Below are 18696 nucleotides of genomic sequence, written 5' to 3' on the forward strand. Positions count from 1 at the left end.
TTGAGGAGGCCCAAGAATGCTTGCAGCTCTCCTTTTGTTTTAGGGCTCGATCCATCTGAATGGCCTTCACTTTGGACTCAGCTGGGTGGATGCCATTAACATCAATGCAAAACCCCAAAAATTCAGTTGAGGGAACCCCAATGCTGCATTTGCTCTTTTTTAGTTTGAGGCCTGCTTCACGCAGCCTCTGCAGGACGGCTCTGAGCCTCCTTGCTAGCACCTCTGTGGATTCCCTGTCAATAAGCACATCGTCAAAATAGGGGCAAACCCCTGGAATGCCTTTGAGTGTGCATTCCATGATTCCCTGAAAAATGCCCGGGGCTTCACTGACCCCAAATTGCAAGCGCTTTACTCTGAATAATAATAATAATAATAAACCTTTATTGTCAAAGTACAACATGTGTACATTGAGATTAGCTGAGCCTCCCCCCGTGCTCTCTCCCCCCAACACACAGTGACAACCCACCACACTATGTGAACCAACTACACCACACACCGGCCTCTTAAGTCAATTCTGCATAAGATTATGTCCCATTTAAAAGCCTAACAGCCCACGGATAAAAGCTATTTTTCATCCTGTTAGTACGGCTGGCTATATTCCTATATCTCCTACCGGATGGTAGGAGAGTAAAGAGATACCGTCCAGGGTGTGAGTCATCCCTGAGAATCTTCCTCACTCTTCCAAGGCAACGAGCCCTGGCGATGTCATCCAGTGGTGTCAGGGAACAGCCCACAATGTCTTGTGCTGTGCTCACTACCCTCTGTAATACTTTCCTATCCGCGGCTGTCAGACCAGTATACCAAACCACAATACCATACGAGAGGACGCTCTCTATAGTAGACCAGTAAAAGAGGGTCATTAGCTGTTGTTCTACCCTGTGGGTCACAATTGTCTGTGCTACAGCCGTGGCCTCATCAACAGGTAGTTGCTGATAGGCCTGCGCCAAATCTAATTTCGCAAAAGTGGTGCCACCCTGCAAGGATGCCAGGATGTGGCTCACCACTGGGACTGGGAATGCGTGCTGTTTAAGGGCCCGGTTAATTGTGCATTTATAATCTGCGCATATTCTGACTTCCCTGTTGGCTTTAAGTGGTGTTACAATAGGAGTTTCCCACTCCCCACCATCTATTGATTGCAAAACGCCCTGTTCTACAAGCTTGTCTAGTTACATGTCTATTTTGTGCTTGAGGGCAAAGGGGACTTTACAAGGCTTAATCCTGATGGGAACCATGTTTGGGTCTAGTTTAAATGCTATTGGCGGGCCCGTGTAAGTTCCTAGGGCTGAATCAAATACATCTGCGAAGTCCTCGCAAACTGATGCTAGACTCACGACTTGTGTCCGGTTGATACTGGTTACTTGGATGCCTAGTGCATCAAACCAATCGAGCTCAATTAGGCTCGTTCTCTGGCCCCCTACTACAGCAACATCCAGGTGCCCTGAAAACCCCTTAAATTTAATGGCCAAGGTGGTTTCACCCTTGACTATGACTTTTGCATTCTGAAAATTTGTTAAAAGTATGTCAGAGGGCCTCAGCTTGGCCCATCTCCTACTGCGACTGCACACAAAATTAAATGGAATAATGGAAACGGCGGAGCCTGTGTCCAGCTCCATCTTACAGAGGACCCCTTGTAGCTCCACCTGAAGTCTATACTTGGGTTTAAGGGAGCGTCAGGGCCTGGTACAGCAGACAATTCTACGGCTTGAGCAAAACCCCACACTGAATGGCCCCGGGGCCCCGGTACCTCTCCTGGTCGGATCTTTCAACTGGCGATTCGATGGCCGATCCCTCTGGTGACCTCTGCAAACTGATGCGATGTGGCCGGTTTTTTCGCAGGCCCGGCACATGGCTGTCTGGAACCTGCAGTCCGAGCGTTGGTGGTGGCCGCCACAACCTGGACATCTAGGCAAGACATCTGCCTTGTAAGTAGTCTCTTGCTGCTTGCTGCTGCGGAGCTGTTGGTCGGATTGTCTGTGCAACTTGTCAACTTTGGCGTCTTCTTTGGAGTCCTCAGTGAGTTCTGCGTCCTCGTGGTAAACAGCTTCTTCGCGTTGTGTCGTTCTGGCAGGCCAGATCATTCGGATGGCTCCACCGGCAGCTTCGTCTGCCATGACTTCATTCTGGGCATCTGCAAACGACAGGACCTCTCTGGCAAAAAGTTTCTGCTGCAGTTCTCTGTTGCACAGGCCACAGATGAGACAATCTCGAAGTCGCTCTTCAACATCTGAAAATTGACACAGGCGTGTGGCCTGCCTCAAGGCCGCAATGTACTCGGATGTGGTCTCTCCTGGTCGCTGTATTCATTGTTTGAAGGCATAGCGCCATGCAATCACCGACATCTTTGGTTGGAAGTGTTCTCTGAGCTTCTTCTTCAGTTCGGCATAGGAGACGGATTCCAACGGCATGGGCGCAAACAGGTTTTTGGTCAGATCGAACGTCGCTGGGCCGCACACACAAAGCAGCGTGGTGGCCTTCAGTCCATCCTCTGCAACCTGGTTCGCCCAAAGGTAGTTCTTGACCTGGGACAGGTACGAGGGCCATCCTTCTGATTGCTTGATGTCGAATTCTCACAGCCTTCAGACCTTGGGCATTTTGCTGGTCTTCGTGGCTGGATCTCAGCGTCTTCGAATCCTGCCTCTCCATTGCCCAGGGACTGGTTCTCTGAGCGCATGGTCACTAGCGTGGCTTAGCTAGCCGACCATGGGGGGGAATTTGCTTTTCCCGCCAGGCGAACACTTCCTCTCCCCTCGTGACTTTCAGATTCAACAGAGAAGCAGGATCCCACCTTCGTCGCCAGTGTTGTGTACTGGGTTGGTTGTGCAGGAATGAAGATGAGGCGAGTGAGTTCAGCAAAGACCATGGTTTATTGCTTGCAGGATCTGAACTAGAGAACAGGGCTGCAGATGCAGCAATTTATACTCTGGCCCCTAGGCGGCAGCCAATAGGTTTGAAGCAACCTATTGCCGCCTGGGGGCAACCAATGGCAGTGCTGGAGACGGGTTGTCTGAAATGCTGGGAGCCGTTAGCTAGCTCCCTGCTCCAGCAGCCTACCAGCCATTACCACGTGGTGTTAACAAGCAAGCCCAATACATTACAACCACAATTGAATCCAAACTTTCTGTTATTAAGCAAAACAGTTGTTAAGTGAGTTTTGCCCTATTTTACAACTTTCCTTGCCATAGTTGTTAAGTGAATCACTGAAGTTGTGAAATTAGTAATGAATCTGGCTTCCTCCATAGACTTTGCTTGTCAGAAGGTCTCAAAAGATGATCACATGAACCTGGGACACTGAAATCGTCATCAATACATTGCAGTTGCCAAGTGTCTGAATTTTGATCACGTGACCACGGGGATGCTGCAACGGTTGTAAGTGTGAAAAACAGTCACAACTCCCTTTTATCAGTGCTGTTGTGACTTTGAACGGTTGTAAGTTGAAGACTACCTGTATGGTATATATTAGGAAGCATTCCTATAAACCAAATTGGAGAGTCCCATTTAAATTGAAAATACTATTTTGTATTAATTAAAAAGGAAAGTTAATTAAAAAGGAAAGTTAACCACTACTCTATGATAAAAGTCAGCAGTACATTCCTAAACTGCCCTCCGGTCCAGAAGTAATGCTATTTTATTTTTATTCTGCAGAAGTCAGTCCAGGCTACTTTAAAGATGCCCTGGAATACATTTATTTATCAGTTATATGATAATCAGTTATATGATTCTGTGAGCAAACATGCCTTGTTTGTTATCAAATACAGGTAGTCTTCAACTTATGACCACAATTGGGACCATAATTTCTCTAGCTAAGCAAGGCAGTTGTCAATTGAATTAAGACAATTTTATGAACTTTTTTGCCATGGTTATTAAGCGAATCACAAGGTTGTTAAGTGAATTCAACTTTCCCCATTGACTTTGCTTGTAGGTAGCTGGCTAGGAATGTCGCAAATAGTGATCACATGACCCCAGGATGCTGCAACCGTCATAAATACATGTGCCTGAATTCTGATCAGATCACTATGGGGATGTGACAACGGTTGTAAGTGTGAGGACTGGTTGTAAATCACTTTTTTCAATGTTTTTGTAACTTCAAGCCATTGCTAAACAAATGATAGTAAGTCAACGACTATCTGTAATCCTGGTCGCATTATTGTTTTTAATTCACCTTTGACCAGTTGTTCTCTTTGCTAAGCAGATCTGCATAGAAATATGCCATCTTCCACTGGTGTTTGTATGTGAAGCACCACATCAGTTCCCAGTAGCACATGTGATGGAACTGCTTCCAAAGCTGCTGGGCTTCACAACATTCCTCAAACCTTCTGATGGCCTGAAAAAGCAAAGACAAATATAAACCCGACTGGATATTAATATAACTTTAAAACATGTGTTCCAAACATTCATTAGTCTAAGAAACTAACACTAATATCCGGAAACAATTTCTGAGAAAATAAGTGTGTGGGAAGACAATACAGAGAAAGTACATGGTATTAGTCATTTCCCTTACAACATGTTACTTATTGATTGCTTTTTAAATTTATTCCACTGATCCTCCCAGCCAAGTGGCATTTTGAACCTGTATTTCTTAAATCTTAAATCAACCATTTACTCCTAACATTATTAGTTCAAATCTCTCTCTCTCTCTCATTTGCCACTACCAGCTCTTGAATAGGAGAAAGAGCCCCTCTCATCTGAAATCTGGGTAGAGCAGAACAAGAAAAAGCACTTCCAGAGGAACAAACTCTTAAATTAAATATTCCATTTTTTATTTTTACTAGGAACCAGGACCACGCAATTATCACTTCAAAACTGGCATTAACTTTTAACAGGGTTTTTATTATAATACAAGTAATAAAATAAGCATTTGGGAAAAAAATAATTTAATCACAATTACTCACAACTGAGGGAAATAACAAGAGAAATAAAGAAAGAATCCTTTGCTTTGTGTATTCTTTGTGTAATGTCTATCTGCATTTTCACTGCTAATTTTACTTTCTTTTACCTTGATTTCGATCTTTTACCTTGGTTTCTTTCTCCCAAGATTTTGGGACTGAATTCCTCAACTCAGTTGTATGAAATCTATTTTCTTAGGGTGTCTACTTCCACAAGGCATCCAATCAGGACTCTCTAAGAACAAAGACATTTCTAACTTCCTCTCTGCATAATTCACAGCCCCCTCCCACAGTCTCTACATTTAGAGTCCTTAAAAGACTCCAACTAGCCAACATGCCAAATATGAGGCCTCATGTACAGCGGCTCAAAATTAACAATCCCCTTAATCCACTACAGAAATTATCTTACACTCCACTTCTTCTTGTGATCATAAATTTTTTTTTCTTAAACTGAAATAATGGCTTAGGAAGGAAAGAAAAGCATTTACTCACTGCATCAATATTGCCTCTTATTGTTTCTATTCTCCCTGCAAAAAACAGGAATATGGCACCCTAGAAGAAATCCAAGAGAAAACATTAGTTTTTGTGCATTTTTTAAAAAATGAAGCAGTGCATAACAGTATTTGGTAGATCAACATAAGATTTATCTTACTTTGGGATATCGAGTCAGGTAAGGTTTGAGAAGTTTCTCTGCTTCTTCAACATTTCCTTTACCTGTCCCTGGATTAATTGGGGGGGAAAGTAAAATTGAAGAAAAATTAGTAGCCCAAGTCTGGCTGAACTATAAAAATGGAACAGTAAATGATATACGGTACTTGTAATATAGTAACTCCTTTTATTAGATTTGTATAAACAAATGAAAGGGCTTGCTCTTTTCACAGACAAATACCGTGTTTCCCTGAAAATAAGAAGGGGACTTTTTTTGCCTCCAAAAGAGGAACCAGGTCTTATTTTGGGGGTAGGCCTTACCTCATCTCCGGCACCGACAGCCCCACCGAGCCAATCCACTTCTTCTGGGGCTGAAGTTCTGCAGCTGCATTCAGGCCTGCATTTTGCAATCAGGCCTTTCCAGAAGGCCTAAGCAGCCAAGTACCGAGCTATGGATTCAATCCATAGCTTGGTGCTCGGCTGCTGAGATCTTGCAAAACTGAGCTATGGATTGAATCCATAGCTCAGTTCTTGGTTGTACAGTCCTGCCGGAAAATCCTGTGATGGAGAAATGTAGGCCTGGCTGCAGAAGAGGCCTCACAAGAAGAAGTGGGCCAGCAAGGAGAGGCCTGGCTGCAAGGTAAGTGGGTGCAAGCATGATTTTTACGTGTGTGCCTCATCCCAAAACTAGGGCTTATTTTTGGGATAGGGTTTATATTAGGCCTACCCCCAAAAATCAAGCTAGAGCTTATTGTTGGTGTAGGCCTTACTTTCGGGGAAACACAGTGCTTTATTTATTTAGCAATTTATAGAGATACCTAGTTTGTTTCGCACAGCTCTGGGTAGCTAACAGTACATTTAAAAAAACACAAAGAAATCCAAAACAAAAATAAAAAACTTTAACAACAAATCATTAAACAATATTCAATGTGCCACAAGCCACAAAATTATTTACTTCAAACCACATACAAGTAGTCCTTGATTAATGATCATTTGTCTAATGACTGAAGTTATGATGGCATTGAAAAAGGTGACTTAGGACCGGCATTCACACTTTTAACTGTTGCAGTATCCCTGCGATCATGTAATTAAAATTTGCAACTTAGCAACTTGCATGTATTTAGCATTGTTGCAGTCCCAGGATCATTTCTGACCTTTCCAGTGCTTCCAACAAATAAAGTCAATGGGGAAAGCTAGATTCACATAATGAGTTGTGATTTGCTTAAAGAGCATGTGATTCACTTAATGGCCTTACAAAAAGGTCATAAAATCATGCACAATTTAATGACTGTTTCACTTAGCAACAGTTATACCAGTTTCAACTGAGGTTGTAAGTTGAGGATTACCTGTAGTTTACACTTACCGAATGTCCTCATCCCAGCCAGAGGGAAGAACCAGATTTTTAAAGGCTTTCCAAAAGGGTGATAAAATTGGGGCCATCTGAATTTTGGGGCCAATGAAGTTCTAGAAATCAGATGCCACAATAGAGAAGGCACATCTCCTGGCTTCCATTAAATGACATTGCATCTCAGAAGAGATGAGGAACATGTACACTTAGTCAGAACCGGTAAGTGAGCAGAGACAATGGAAAGTAAGGGGTCCCACTAATAACCTGGTCCTGTGCCTTACAGAACTTTATAGGTGATAACCAGCAAAAAAATATGTGAGCTTCATTTTGAACCTCCAACTAGTGCCTCAAATCAGCAAGGCCTATACCCTAAAGAGGTTTTTGATACCCAATCTCGATGATAGGAATAGTTGTTAAATCATAACTTTTAAAAATTATATGAGAGGGCCTTTTTTGCTTGTAATAATTATGACCATAATAATCGGTCCAACAGAATTAGAGGCAGACATAAGTTGAAAAGGAACTCTAGAAAAATAGGGAAAATCTTGCTTTTGTTCTTTTTCTCAAATGGTCACTAAATGTACTACCTGTATTTGCTGTTCTTTAATTCCAATAGTCTTTCATACTTAAAATCATTTCAATGCAGCTATACAAATTCGATGAATTTAAAAAACTGTACCCATTTAAAAGTGGCTTGTACTCCCTGAAGATAAGGACATTGTGAAGAACCAGCCAATCACACCTGAAGAATTCAGAATTATTTTCAAATGGTTAATTCATTAAAATAAAGTTAAAATAATGTTTGCAATGAACCTGAATCTTTCCTATATTGGATTATTTTAAAAAGTCAGGTTTAGAGAAAAAAGGAAATCCTACCTAGCACAAAGGTCAGAAAAGTATAATAGCACAACAGTAGCAGAGTACATAGCACAGATCTGAAGCCACACATTGATGCTCCTTCTTGAAGTTGCTGCAAGCCATATTTCTGCAACACAGATAAAGGGTTACAAATTAATCACATCCTAGCTTGCCTTGTCTGTTCTACTGCAAGGAAACCAAAAGATTAGTATCTCTCAGTATATCAGACCTGCATCAGATAATTAGATGGCTTACACGGCTAGCCTAAGAGGAAATACCAACCATTATAAGTTGCCCTAAATGTTAATGTTGTAATTAGTCATTTCTTTTGTGAAATACCATATGAACAAAGTAGTGATTGCACACAATCTGCCTTACATATAGACTAAGTCATGCTGTCTTTTTATTGTAGGCATGTGGCTGCAAAAAAAATGCTAAATCATGATCCGTTACATTTATGCAGTCGCTGTCCCATAATGTTTAGGCATAAAGTATTGTAGCAAATGTTTATTTTATTGGCTTATTTTTTCTGATGGGATATTAATGATGAAAATCTCTAGCGTCAGGCTTGATTTCTTTAGAAGGGGCTTAATTAGAAATGTCTTTTTGATATTGATGTTAATTCAGTAGTTTTTAAAAAATGATAATGTAAGCAAACTGGAACCAAAAACGTAACAACAAAAAACCTTAAAAATTGCTCCTCAGAGAAGCAAAAGTCAACATTAGAACAATCCAGAAGAACTGAAGAAACAATTCACATCAATCTTCCAGACATATAATATAAGCTATATTTAATTTTGACTTTAATCTCTAAACAGCGTTTTGTCTATGCATATTGGTTAGATTCGCTTTTTAAAAATCTCCCCTACATGTTTCCATGTAAGAATCCACCATGAATAAAATCTGAAGATACATAGAAAGTAAGCATAGGAAATACTGGAATGCCACAGAAGAATAACAGAATGAGGAACTTAGGGTAGAAGAAAAACTGACACTGAGTGGTTTTCTTAAGTAAAAGGCAGAATTAAGCTATAACTTCTGAATAATAGATTATCTAAAGATTAATTATAATAATTTAGCAACCAGTTTCTTGATTTGAGAATCCACTTGCTCACTATTTATAGAGGTTTTTCCCACTATTATTCCAAAAATACACCTCCTCCTTTCATCATAAATAAATTTTCCTCTTCTAAAACCAGGAACTGTGATTCTTACGTTAGTTAATTATGTTTTGAGATAAGAATCCCAGGCAATTAATGCAAACTTCGATTAAGGAGTATAAAATTCAATTTCCTGTTAGGATTTATTGAGTTATTTGGATACATCCAGTGGCGTAGCGTGGGTTGTCAGCACCCGGGGCAAGGCAAGTAATTTGCACACACCCCTCCACAGTGGGCGGCGACCCAGCGGCTCGGCTCGGATTCGCACAGCCAGCAATGCAGTGAGAGAGAGTGAGTGAGTGAGCCAGGCAGGGGCAGAGAGCTGCGAGTGCAAGCGCCCCCTCAGATGTTGTGCCCGGTGCGGCTGGCCCCCCCTGTACCCCCCCCCACTACGCCACTGGATACATCTCTCTTTTTCTTTCCCTTTCTACAACAGATTCTCATCCGTAAAATAAGTGTAGTCTATAGCCATTTAATAAAAGCTAAATATTATTAAATGCATTCAATTTATGGCAGGCTTTTGGAGGGAATAGAACTAAAACTATAGCAGCGTTGCATTTATTATGTATTTATCCTACCACTAAGCTAAAAAAATGGCATTCCCAATGCCTCAAGTATCTTGTGGCCCCATCCTTTGATATGCCCATCCACAGAGCAAGGATTAAAAACTATGGGAAGATGCATCTGTAAAATATAAGCAGTAACAAATACAGTCTTGTCGCATGAACTGTACCTCTTACAAACAATAATATATGAAGCACAGGTAGTCCTCAACTTACAAACACAATTAACATTCCTGCTACCGTTAAGTGAGTTTTGCCTCATTTTATGACCTTTCTTGCCAGAGTTAAGTGAATTATTGTAATTGTTAGTAACACAGTTATTAAGTGAATCTGACTTCCCCATTGGCCTTGCTTGTCAGAAGGTGATCACATGACTCTGGGACACTGCAACTGTCATAAATATGAGTCAGTTGCCAAGCATTTTAATTTTGATCACGTGACCATAGGGATGCTGCAACAATCGTAAGCGTAAAAAATGGTCATAAATCACTTTTTTTCAGTACTGTTGTAATTTTGAATGGCCACTGAATGAACTGTTGTAAGTCAAAGACTACCTATACTCTTTGTCACTAATGTGTTGCAGATTAAACTAAACACTTGCCTTATTTCCAGAAAACCCAACAAATTCCAGTAATCGTGCAATCCTTGTTGGCAACATAGATAGAGTCTGGAGCGAGAGGAGAAAGAAAAAGAAACAGCTTGCCCTCACTAAATTTTATAGAAGTTCTCCATTAATAAAAGAACTTAGTCTTTCCATTACACTGTAGTTCATATCCATTGAAGTCAACTTCATATTCCTGCTCTTTTATTATTCTTAAATACAGCACAAGAAGAGCTTGAACTACGATCACAATTTAGTCCCACAATTACATTTGTAAAACAGGTCACGATGTGGCCAGATCTGATTTAATGATTTTTTTTGTGGTGCTTGTTAAGTGAATACTGCAATGTTCACTTAATAGCATGGTCACTAAAGTGAACCAATTTTAACAATGGGGCGGGTTTTGCCAGAAACTGGAGGTAAATACCAGTTTCCAGCAAAAGAAACATAAATTGCAGTCACGTAACTACAGGACACTACAAACAGCTATAAATATGGGCTGGTTGCTGAGGGACAAAGTATGACCAAGTTACTGTTGTGGGAGGGGGGCTAACATGAAAACTTCAAATATGGGTCATAAGTAATTTTTTGAGGATCTATCATAACTTCAAAAGGTTGCTAAGTGGCCAGTCATTAAGTCAGGGGCTGCTTGTATGAAAATTTCCTGTTACCAGTGAAGGAGAATATTTCTAGCTCAGGGTTGAAATGAGGGGTCCTTGGTGTTCTCTGAGCTTGCTTGTTTTCTTGCAGACGTTTTATTACCCAAAGTAGGTAACTGAAAAGTAGGTAACATCATCAGTGCTAATCCTGATGATGTTACCTAGTTAGGGTAATGAAGCGTCTGCAAGAAAACAAGCAAGCTCAGAGAGTACCAAGGACCCCTCATTTCCTGGTACTGCTCAGAGTCATCTCAGAGAGACTATTTGGTGGAGAAAAGATTGTACAAAGATTTCAAGAAAACTGCAGGATACTCGTGAAAGAGGTGGTCTCAAGATGCCTAACTTTAAATTATATTATGAAGCTGCTGCGTTATCAGGTATAAGTGATTGGATTAATTTGACACAAGAGAGATTATTAAATCTTGAGGGCCACGATTTGCTGTTTGGCTGGCATGCATATTTGTTGTATGATAAGAAGGTAGATAATGTGTTTAGAGTGCATATTTTAAGACAGGCATTGCTGAGAGTTTGGAAGAAGTATAGACATAAGTTAGATTGTAAGATACCATTGTGGGCAATTCCAAAACACGCATTAGAAAATATACATGCTGGTTTCAAACATGATGTGACTACGTACAAGGAGATCCTAAGCTTGGAAAGAAATGATTGGTGTTTGAAGCCATATAGTTTCTTGCGAGATGAGAAGATTGTTCAAAATTGGTTTCAATATACTCAGCTACGGGCCAGGTGGAAAGAAGATCAGAAAAATGGTTTTACAATGACTGATGAAAATCTGATAAAGCAAATTAGAAATCAGGGACCAGCACATATTAAACGGATATATCTTGCGTTGATAGAGATTGATTCAGAAACAGAACTCGTTAAGGATTGTATGATAAAATGGGCCCAAAATATCCAGGAAGTTATCACAATGGACACGTGGGAAAAGATTTGGGTGAGGAACGTAAAATTTACACAAGCTCAAAATTTAAGAGAGAACTTTTATAAAATGTTTTATAGATGGCATCTAGATCCTAAAAAGCTTGCAAGTATGTATCCGAACTATCAGCCAAAATGCTGGAGATGTGGAGATGAAGATGCAACATATTTTCATGTATGGTGGACTTGTAAAAAGATTAAGGCTTTTTGGATAAAAATTTGGTGGAATATGCAGAAGATTTTTAAGCAAAGGATAAAGTTTTGTCCGCAACTCTTCTTGTTGGGAATAATCACGGATGCTACGGTTGTGGACACTAAGCTGATGTTAAATTTAATTACGGCAGCAAGACTTTTGATAGGTCAGTATTGGAAGAAAGAGGAACTGCCGACCATAGAAGAGTGGACTTTAAAGGTTTCCGACCTGGCAGAAATGGCGAAGATTTCGGCTTATTTGAAAGATCACTCGCAAGAACGTTATATTATGGAATGGAGAAAATGGATTGAGTTTATCCAGAATAAGTATAGGGTTAAGAAGTTTTATGTAGCATTTGAATAAGTCTTCTTTCTTTCTTTTCTTTCTCTATTTTAGTTTTTCTATATATATTTAATATTACTAAGGTTTGTCCTATCCTATATAAGCTAGAGAGTGATGGATTTTAGAGGTTATGGTTGTTAGTATATGGTTGTTTATGATTGTTTTTTTTATATATACCTTGTATTTAGCTCTGGGAAGTCGGGGGGGGGGAGGGGGGGAGGGGGGAGAGGTAGGGGGGGAGGGGGGATTGTTAAAGATAAACTGTATGTTAAAACTTTTCAATAAAAAAAAAAGATTTCAAGAAAATATGCTGTTCTATACTTATTTGGCTTCAAAGCAGTTAGAACCAAAGAAGTCACAAGTAATCTTGAAACAAAAAGATGGGTAATAAATTTAGTAGTAAATGATATAAACTCTTTTTAGACAGCATGATTTGTGAGGAAGCCTAATATACCCTCCCATATAGGACTGCTCAGTAGAGGAACCCAAAGATTTTAAGATTCAGCACTGCCCGTGAAGCACTGTACTGAAAGAAATTCACAGATGAAGTATATAGAGAAAATAACAGGATGTGTTACAGAGACAACATGAAAAGAACAATTGGGTCTCTATAACGCTGACAACATTTGACAATTTTGCAGCTCTTAACTGATGAGATCTAAGCGAACTAAGGAGTTTTAGGAGACAGCTGATGAAGCTAAAAATTCTAAAAAAAACTAACGCATTTATACGGTAATTGAAGTTTCCTTCCTATGTGAAACTTGGAATTGAAAGCTACCCTTCCTCCAAGAATACAGAATGCTGCCTATGAACTATTGTAATTATTTTTATAATGGAATAGTTTGAATGGATCTTGAAAAGGTATTCAAATTCAGTTTGAAGCTTATGCTGTTTAGTTGTATATGTTCTTTAATACAGGGAGTATTTATAGCAATCTGATATATTTTTGACATGAGTTACTTCACCCACACCTGAAGCCCTTATAAGCAGAAGACCACTAACACAGATATCCCCTAAACTGCGCTGAAGATGTTACCTAGCCTGGTAACAAAAGCTCGGAGAATGAACTTTCACCCTCATATGTTACATATCTGTGATGGGACAATTCCAAAATAAAGTGCTCATATGAAAGAGTCATTGCCATTGCCCTGAAGGACTATTTGCTGGTGCTCTACATACTAGCATCAGAACAACTGGCACAAAGTTGAAATAATTCTATTTAAATATTTATTAGAACTTCAGTACATACCAGATTAAATGCTCCAACTCCCAACTTTACACCAACTTCAAAATGGGGATGATTTTCTCCTTTGACATAATTGGGAGACCGTATTAAATTCTCTAGTACCCTAGCAAAACCAAAGATCTCATTTTAAACAAATTTTTAAGCATAAAAATAAAAGCAATATACAACATTTTCACATACTGTAATTATTAAGGGCCACTAGAAATAATTAATTTTGGGTGCCAAACATGGGGCATGTGTCACCAATAAGCAAAGAGACGCCTTCCTTGGCACCTACATGGTTTCCTATGTCATCTGATTTTTAGAAAGTAAATAGAGTACAGTATTTCAATTTTAACATGAATTGGAAGCTAGAGTGTTGGAAAACTAAGTGTCAGCCTCTAGCATGTTTTTCATTTCCACAGGGCCCCCAAAAGAATTCTCTGAAAATAACAGTGAGAACAGCTACAGGCCAATGCATTGTTTAGAAGGTGAAGTATTAACTATTTTGCTTGGTAGATGTCTTGTTACCATTTTGTGAATGAAAAAACTTCCTATAGCAGCCATTTTGGTGAGCTCACCAAATTTCAGCAACGATTATTAGCCCAGGGACATGAGAAAAACCTGATGTTATTTATAAATAAGCACTATCCACATTTGGACTTTTGGGGAGGAGCTCCACCAGTGGTGGGATTCAGCCAGTTCACATCAGTTCGGCAGAACTGGTAGCTAATTTTTTATTGCCCAGGACCAGAATGGACTTCCGGAAGCGGCATCCACACAGAGAACCAGTTGTTCACATATTTGAATCCCACCACTGAGCTCCACAATATGAAAATCCCTTCCACAAAGGTGGGAAGAGGAATTTGCACATTTTTAAGCATACTTAAAATATTTTTTAACCCTTTGCCTCCTGAGACAGCATTCCATGAGGGCTCTCAGATTTCCCTTCCAGACTGAAGATGTAATGAACTCAAAGCTTGGAAACAGAAGTTCCAATGATAGTTTCGACTAGCTTATGTAGTTGCTCTTTCCAATACTGAACATTTAGAAAGAAGACACAGAAGTCTGGGAAGGTCTTGAAGTTCCTTGATCTGGACCTGACTAGCCTATTTATCCACATGATGGAGAAGAAACAATGGCTCTGCAAATAATGATTTTTAATTGTGATTTTGATTGCATCAACTTTTTTTACTTTAACAGCTTTTGTTTCATTGCTATATTTTTCAGATCATCTTACTGTATTTATTAAGTGCTGTAAGTCTAGTGAGAATTCTAGAATAAAAGATTGTACTTTAAACACATTAAAGAAAAAGAAAAGAAATTAACAGCACAGATAGTCCTCAACTTATGACCATTCATTTAACATCAGTTCAAGGTGAAGACAGCCTCAGAAAAGTGAGTTACAACCCATCCGTAAAGTTATGACTGTCACATCATGCCTGCAGTCACATAATCTAAATTTAGGTGCTTGGCAACCAACCTGCATTTATAACAGCTGCAGTATCTTAGAGTCATGTGATCATAATTTGCAACCTTTGCAGACAGCATCCAAAAAGCAAAGTAAATTGGGGAAGTCAGATTCACTTAAAAAGACAGTCTGATTCCCTTAACATCCATGGTAAACATCAGATCCAGACATCTGATGATTCACGTAACGCCCAAATCAATGAACAACTGAAATGCTGATCCCAATTATGGTCATAAGTCAAGGACTCTGTAGCATTAAGAAGAGACTCAGGAGAACCCCTCCCTGAGTATTGGGGAAGAAGAGGGAAGGGAGAAGTAGCACAATCAGATTTACAAGAAATATAGTTCTGATCTTCCTGTGGAGTATGTTTCCTGATCTGCTCTACCTTAAAGGACTATGTGATGCGTAAACACATTCAGAAATATCTAGAGCAGGGGTGTCAAACTCGCAACATCACATGATGTGTTGTGATGTATCATGACTTTTTTCCATTGCCAGCAATGGGGTGGGTGTGGTTTCGTCATCCGGCCCATGGGTCGGCAGTTTGACACCCCTAATCTAGAGTAATACAGTTTGTCACTGTAAAAATACCAATTATCAAACAATTTCAAATACCACATACCTGTATGTTTGATAACTATTTCTTATTTTGATGCTGCCTTTCGCAAAGCTAATTATGTTTTCATCCTAAGAAAAATAGAATAGATTGTCTATATCAGTTTATTAGTCAATTAAATACTTTTGCTTCAGATGGACAGTGACTAATTATGAGATAATTATTTGGCAAATTGCTAAAACTCAGTCTGTAATAAAAAAAAACTTTTCCCACTATTTAGCTATTTTGAAAGCACACTATGAGAGTTACCAATCTCATTTTTGATAAATTTGATATATTAACAGGAAGTTGAATTGCTAAAATATACTAAGAAAATACCCAATTCATTCAATTAAGTTATCATTAAAAACACACACACAAATAGACCCTCAGTCTAAGCATTATATGGCTTCAGCAAATTTCCCTATTAAATTTAAACTATAGAGTAAGAACATAATTTATGGTCATAGGCTTTATAGTAAGCTAAGAAATACAATTTATTAATATCAATTAATAAAAACCCACCCCTCTCACACAGACACACAACTTTCTGCATCCAACTTTAATGGTTTATTTTCTTTTCAGCTAAAGTTATTATCTGATTTCCCCCAAAACCTACAAAAAACAATAATGGTCTTCCCTCTTTCCCTCTTATATCTCAAATATAGTTTTCTTTGAAATGAATAAATGCCAATTTTGTTTTATTAAACTAATCTACTTCTGAATCTTATAAACTAAAACATAAAATTCCCTTGATAATTATGTATTAAGGTAAAGGTTCCCCCGCACATGTGTGCTAGTCGTTTCCAACTCTAGGGGCCGGTGCTCATCTCCGTTTCAAAGCCGAAGAGCCAGCACTTGTCCAAGGACGTCTCCGTGGTCATGTGGCCGGCATGACTAGACGCCAAAGGCGCACGGAACGATGTTACCTTCCCACCGTAGTGGTCCCTATTTTTCTACTTGCATTTTTACGTGCTTTCGAACTGCTAGGTTGGCAGAAGCTGGGACGAGTAACAGGTGCTCACTCTGTTACGCGGCACTCAGGATTCGACCCGCCAAACTGCCGACCTTCTGATCGACGAGCTCAGCGTCCTAACCCACTGAGCCACTGCGTCCCTTAATTATGAATTAGTTGCATATAAAATATCATAAAAAACATAAGCGATAAACTCATACTTGCCACTCTCGCATTCCCCTGACTGCCTTCACAATACCAGGTCCTGAAACAACATCCTTACCTGGAGGAATGTAAGAGCCGCTCTCTGAAGCAAGCATTCAGCATAACAAATTTCTGCATGGATTTCTTCTAGAAAAAGTAAAAAAGAAATATTTCAAATTTTCTCTACATAATGTGATTATTATCAATGTAAAAAAAAGTGTTTTTCAAAGAAGAAACTGAAGGACCGCCTATTACCACTTAAAAATTCTAAGAGGCCATTTTTAGAGACAAGCAAGTGAAAGGAAGATAAAATCCTTTCTACAATACAACGGATATGGAACTGTTTCCCAAACTTAGGTAGACATCTGAATATCTGAAGTTTACAGTACGTATTCATCAGTTATATCAACAGAATACAGGCAGTCCTCGACGTACAACCACAATTGAGCCCTAAATTTATGTTGTTACATGAGAAATTTGTTGAGTTTTGCCCCATTTTACGACTTTTCTTGCCACAGTTGCTAAGTGAATCGCTGCAGTTGTTAAATTATTAACATGGCAGTTGTTAAATTAGTATCACGGTTGTTAAGTGAATCTGGTTTCCCCATTGACTTTTCTTGTCAGAAGGTCACAAAAGGGGATCACATGACCCCGGGACACTGCAACCGTCATTAATATGAATCAGTTGCCAAGCATCCAAATTTGATTCATGTGACTGTGGGGATGCTACAATGGTCATAAGTGTGAAAAAGAGTCATAGGTCACTTTTTTCAGTGCCATTGTAACTTTGAATGGTCACTAAACAAACTGTTATAAGTCGAGGACTACCTGTAGTATAATAGAGTGCTAACTTTTTGTTTGTTTACCTTCAGTTAATTGAGTAACATTGTCTTTGTACACTAAATTGTTGAAAGAGTCTGCTACAGAAGACTTTTTCCGAAACCTAAAGAAAAATTATAGAGGCTGAAGATTTAAAGTATACTTACAATACTGCAGTTAAGCAAATAATTCATAAATATAATTGACACACATTCTGGAATGCATAATATTGGATGCATGAATTTCTGACTTTTCTCAAAATTGAAACATATTTTCTGAATTGATTGAATCTTTAATTCCTGACAACTGTAAGACATGATGATTGGTGCTAACAGGAACCCTAGTTTAAAATACTGGGGGTTAACAGGTCTGTAATCCCCTCTCCTGGGGAGAAAATGAATCTCAGATATTAATTCTGTATATGTTTACTTAGAAGGTAAATCCCACTTAATTCCTTGAAATTTAGTATTTAATAAAAGCACATAGACATTTATTCTCAAATCAAAAAAATTACATATCTTTTTCAATACTCTTGAAAGACACTCTTCAATACTCTTGCTACTTTTCTTCACTTTGTAAGTTTCATACCTGTCATATAGGTAGTCTTCAATTCATGACTGTAATGGAGGTTGCCTATTATGGTCACACATCATGACGGTTGTTAACCTAACTTAACTACCCCTATCCCTGCTCCCCCCAATGCAGTTGTTAAGCAACCAAGCTGGCATTAAGCAGAACATAGGGTTCCTCAGAGATGGGGGGACTCCCTGGAAGATCTAATGCTGGGTGAGGCCCACTTGCCCCTGAGCCTCCCAAACTTCCCCCAGCCCTGAGGCACTCTGGGTTTACTTCTTGCCCTTTGGGGTCCATGCAGACCTTGGGCCTGATTCCCCCCTCCCCCACTGGGTCTCCTGAAATTCATTGTGGCCATTCCAAAAACGGTATCTGCTTTTGGAGTGGAACCACGTGCACTAGTGACACTGAGAGATAGAACAGCCTGCCCTCCTTCTCTAACGTGAGATCTGGATATCTTCTAAAGGTAAGTGTGCATTGATGGAGGGTTGGAGAGGTGTGGAGTCTGGTGAGGAGAAAAACAGACCGAAGACCTGTGGGGACCTGGCAGGATTGGACAGGGAGAGATAGCTGAGAGGGGGCACTGCCGCATCCCTGCAGTTGGTTGCAGGGAGGAATGACTATGGGAACACTACAGTGACTGTAACTTTGAAACTGGAT

At 39.6% G+C, this 18696-nt stretch overlaps 1 protein-coding gene across 1 annotated transcript in view; it reads right to left on the bottom strand.

Moving 5' to 3' along the window:
* The window catches only part of TTC39A (tetratricopeptide repeat domain 39A), a 52158-nt gene that overhangs the window by 18791 nt on the left and 14671 nt on the right, over positions 1-18696 (bottom strand). Inside the window, exons 4-12 of the mRNA XM_083359604.1 lie at positions 17511-17587; positions 16724-16791; positions 15513-15577; positions 13444-13543; positions 10062-10127; positions 7756-7864; positions 5536-5603; positions 5376-5435; positions 4160-4321 (exon numbers count right to left, since the gene is read on the bottom strand). Of these exons, the coding sequence (XP_083215730.1) occupies positions 4160-4321; positions 5376-5435; positions 5536-5603; positions 7756-7864; positions 10062-10127; positions 13444-13543; positions 15513-15577; positions 16724-16791; positions 17511-17587 (775 nt within the window). The remainder of the gene's footprint in view (positions 1-4159; positions 4322-5375; positions 5436-5535; positions 5604-7755; positions 7865-10061; positions 10128-13443; positions 13544-15512; positions 15578-16723; positions 16792-17510; positions 17588-18696) is intronic.

The sequence above is a fragment of the Vipera ursinii genome (assembly GCF_947247035.1).
Source record: "Vipera ursinii genome assembly, chromosome: 3".
In the NCBI taxonomy this organism is placed as follows: domain Eukaryota; kingdom Metazoa; phylum Chordata; class Lepidosauria; order Squamata; family Viperidae; genus Vipera; species Vipera ursinii.